This window comes from Entamoeba invadens, assembly GCF_000330505.1.
Source record: "Entamoeba invadens IP1 unplaced genomic scaffold scaff_1105074724629, whole genome shotgun sequence".
NCBI classification, from domain to species: Eukaryota; Evosea; order Mastigamoebida; family Endamoebidae; genus Entamoeba; species Entamoeba invadens.
In genome coordinates this window covers 172,297-176,906 of record NW_004440426.1, presented here as the reverse complement: position 1 = coordinate 176,906, position 4,610 = coordinate 172,297, and the positions used below count along the sequence as shown (strand labels likewise).

The following is a 4,610-nucleotide window of genomic DNA, read 5'->3' as shown; positions in this document are numbered from 1 at the left end:
GTATTTGTCAGTTGTTTTTGAATTGTGTTTGAGTGCATTGATATATTATCCGGTATTTGGTATAAATTAATGACAAACTAATTTATCGTTGTTTGAATGAAACTAATTCAACGACCACATTCTCTTGTTATCACAATACGAAAAACAAATTTTTTCAAATTTTATGTGTTTTAAAAGTGATTTTCTTTTTTTTTAATTTTTTAAAACATATAAATAATCAGAAAACAATTGTTTTTATTTTTGTTAAACTTTACCATTCAAAAATATTTTTGAAACAAAATTAAACAATTTGTAAATAATAATATGAACAATAAATTAAATTGTTCCCAAAATAGTTTCAAAAAAAAGTTTAATCCAAAATTGGTTTTTGAAAAGGTATAAAAAGGTTTTTATAAAGTACTTATTCATTCAAATGCAAATTCTCTTATTTACTGCCTATTTAATCCTTTGCTCAAAAGCAATCGAAGAATCAGAATGTTATCAGATTGACCAAGTCAACAAATGTATCAAAGACAAAGAAGGTGATAAAAAATGTAAGGATACTCTCACAATCAAAGCAACAGACATGCAACCACTGTGCGAAGGAGCTTTTATGAACAACCAACTAATTACGAATTTTGTGTACGAACCTGCACAAAAAGTTGAGATTGGTGCAAAAGCATTCAAAGGTGCAACAAAATTGGAAACAGTCACAATCAAAAACAAAATCAAGTCTCTTGGTGACGAAGCGTTCAGTGGATGTGTTGCTCTGACCAATATTGATGTTACAGGACTAACAACAATTCCAGCAAAATGTTTTGAGGGTTGCACCTCATTGACATCGGTCACTGCTAATGATGCTGTTACAACATACGAAGAAAGCTCGTTCAAGAATAGTGGTCTCACCAAAATAACATTTGCAGACACAATTATTAAAATTGGAGACAATGCCTTTTCTGGAACAAAAATGACAACAATCACATTTCCCAAAACCGATGTAACTTCTTTTGGGAAACAAGTTTTTGAAAAAATAATAACGTTAATGCATGCCGATTTGTCTGAAAATACAATGATTTCTGAAGGTACTTTTATGGGATGCACTATGTTGAATAATGTTTCCAGAACACAGAAAGTTGCAACAGTTGGAAAAGACGCGTTCAAAGATTGTGCTCAACTTGAAAACCTCAATTTGTATGCGCCACTCACAACATTATTAGACACACTACCAAATGTGAAAAACTTGTTCTTCCATGGTACTGCGGCTCCAGCAACTCTCCCAAATGATTTGAACAGCAAACTGAATGTGTATGTCACTGAATACTACACAGCCTCTGTGTTTGGAAAGTTGACTGTTCTCAAGGCGAAATGCACAAATTCTGAATGTGTTGATGTCACTTCTGATGTTGCACCAGCTGCAAAAATAGCAGGAGAATTTACACCAAAATGTAAAAAATGCCCAAACAATTTCTTGAGTGTTGATGGAAATAACTATTACTGCGAGTATGATATGGCAGTTTGTTTGTCCAAGCATCCCAAGTGCAAAGTGTGTGCTGTTGATAAATGCTACCAATGTCAGGAAAACAAATACTTGAAGGAAGACCTTTTCGAATGTTTTGACAAGTGTGATGATGGGTATTATAGTGATGATTCAACCGCAACTTCATTCAAATGCAAGAAGTGTTTAGCAGAATGCCAAAATTGCACTGATGGAATTAAATGCACTTCTTGTCCTAAAAAAGCACTGCTTCTTGAAGACACTGGGAAATGTGTTACATCCACTGAATGTCCATCTGGATACTACAAAGATACAACAGCAACAGCATCATGTAAGAAGTGCAAAACTGGAAGCAATTGTTTGACTTGTGAATCTGACTCAAAGTGTTTGTCTTGTATTGATGGTTTCTATTTAACTAAGGAAGGAACATGTTCTGCATGTAATACGATTAAAGGGTGTGGGAAATGCAAGTCAGCCACCGAGTGCACTGAATGTACAACTGACAATCTCCAACCAGACAAAACTTGCAAAAAGGATTGCCCAGAAGCGTACTTTGCAAAGGACAAGGTGTGCACTGCATGTGTTGATGATTGCAAGACGTGCACCGAAGAAACCAAGTGCACTATTTGCAAAGAAGATGCGCTGATTGTTGAAGACACCAAAAAGTGTGTGAAAGGCAACTGTCCAGAAATGTATTTCAAAGATAATGCTGGGAAGATGTGCAAGAGGTGCACTGATGGTTGCAAAGTGTGCAGCAATGCAACTGACTGCCAAGAGTGTGTTGCACCAAAGATGTTGGAGGAGGGAACTATGAAGTGTGTTGAGAAATGTGGAGATGGGTTCTTCAATGTCGACAACAAAAAGTGTGACATGTGCATGGCAAACTGCATGACGTGTGCAGCAAAGGAAAAGTGTGATAAGTGCAAAGACAACTATTTTATGTCCGATGACAAATGTGTTGACATGTGTCCAGAAAAGTACTTTGAAAAAGAAGGAAAGTGCGAGAAGTGCAAAGACACTTACGATACGCCATGTAAACAAGGCGACACTGAATGCGAGGTTTGTATGACCAAAAGTGGGACATTGAAGGTGTTAGTGGTAGCTGTGGTGTTTGTCTTGATGATGCCTTTCTAAGTTACTTTTTGGTTGGTTTTAATTTAAATCTGTTTTTAACACTTGAAATGTGTTGGTGATTAATTTTATGTTGCCAATGAATTGTATAAATATAATATGTTATTAATTAATTGTTTTAGTTTAATTTATTAATATCTAATTTATACTTATTAAACAATTATATATTATAAATTATAGTATATTGTTATTTAAAATAACTATAAATTGATATTATAAATAGTAGTAAATTAAATTAATCAACAAAACTATAAATATAAATCAAACCCATAATTATTGAAAATGGCAACAAGTATAAAGATAAAGAATGAAAAAATAGGAATTAGACCGTACGACTAGGATCATTCTTAGAGTATGTCACTTTCTATTTAACAAATAGAATTCACAAAATAGGATGAAGACTTTCATCACTTCAGTGCCAAAGGGAGATACGCAGAAATGCACGATGAACTGCTTGTTGAGGGGTCGAGTGCGTGCACAACACTCTGAGATGAGAGGCACTGAAGTCTGTCTGACTATTTTTTATGTATTTTAATTATTATATTATTATATTTAATTAATATATTATTAAAGAATTAAATCTATAAAATAAAACAACAATAACACAACACAATCAAATTAAATGACAATCAAATGAGAGCAAATTGTGAGCGTATTTCAAAATGTGTTGGATTCTTACCTTTTGGTTTCTTGTTTTTGAGATTTTGATAAGCCCACCGTTTCTGTTTCTTATCGTCTTGCTTGTTCAGTGTGATGTATGTGACTGTTTTGACTGCCTTCTTCTGTAAAGGGGTGTTGTGTTTTGTTGCAACATTTTCAAACATCTCCAAGTTGATCACCATGCTTGTTGATGACTGTTTTGACATCAGTTCATTTTTATACAACGTGACACGTCAACACAATCCATTTGTCAAGACTCAATCCAAACTTTGAGTCTTGACAATTGGAATAAATACAACAATAAACCATTTGAAACATAACATACATTTATAATATTGTCAACAAAAAATAAAAAATGAAAAGGAAGTGAATTGATTACTGCACCATTTTGAGAATCTCTTCAAGTACTTCAGAGCTGCCAGGCGCCTTTTTCACGACTTTCTGGTTTTGGAAAAAGACAAATGTGGGAAGTGATGCAATCGAGTATTCAGCAGCATAATCAGTTGCTGTAGTTGCATCTACTTTGAAGAACTTGAGGTTTGTGTGTTCGTCAGCAAGTTTATCCATCATTGGCGCACTTGCCTTGCACTTTGCACACTCAGGAGAGTAGAAGATGACAAGAACGTTCTTGTTGTTTTCAATTGTTTGTTTCACTTCTGCAACATTGGTTGTGTATGTCACTGGCATGTCTTGATGTTAAGTTGTGTGGTTTGGTTATTTAAATACACACCAATTGTTTCAATACACAGTTACCAATGACCAGATGTTGTAATAACTCTATCGCAATTTATAACTTTTCGCTTTAAAATTGTTTCATTCTATTTTTATTTGGTATTATTTTATATTTAATATGAATCAATTTGATATATTGATTCATATTTTATTTATATATTCATATATATAAAGATTCAGAATTTTTTGTGAAATTATTATGTGTGGTCGTTTTCAATAATATATAATTTGAAATATTTATATTTTAATAGTTAAATTTGAAAAAGTTTCAATAATTTAAAAGGTTAAGAATGATATTATTGAGTGTCCAATAATTATATCAACTTTATTTTAAGTTTTTGTAAACTTTTGGTCGAAATTCTTTTTCAAAATGTAAAGTCATTTTGAAAATTGGAATAAAAACTATTCCGATTTATTTTGCAATATCAAAATAAAAATAAATATTTTAAGAATTAAAGTTATATAATTATGGTATACATTTGATTCGTACTCAATTAATATTACAAGAAATAAAATTTTATAACACATAATCCTTTTTGATTTAAAAAATGAATAAAATCATACAAATTTGAGAAATTTTTTCCAGTTTTATAACACAATATGAATTAATAGA

The 4,610-nt window shown here is 32.1% G+C and overlaps 2 protein-coding genes across 2 annotated transcripts; one reads left to right on the top strand and one right to left on the bottom strand.

Annotated features, from left to right (window-relative positions):
- Positions 1-412: 412 nt before the first annotated feature.
- EIN_016930 (receptor protein-tyrosine kinase, putative) lies at positions 413-2,608 on the top strand (the record flags this gene model as incomplete). The annotated part of the gene is made up of 1 exon (XM_004257167.1): positions 413-2,608. The coding sequence occupies one exon, from the start codon at positions 413-415 to the stop codon at positions 2,606-2,608; it is 2,196 nt and encodes a 731-aa protein (XP_004257215.1).
- Positions 2,609-3,640: 1,032 nt separating this feature from the next.
- On the bottom strand, positions 3,641-3,952 carry EIN_016920 (thioredoxin, putative; the record flags this gene model as incomplete). The annotated part of the gene is made up of 1 exon (XM_004257166.1): positions 3,641-3,952. One exon carries the CDS (start codon positions 3,950-3,952, stop codon positions 3,641-3,643), a length of 312 nt encoding a protein of 103 aa, XP_004257214.1.
- Positions 3,953-4,610: the final 658 nt, after the last annotated feature.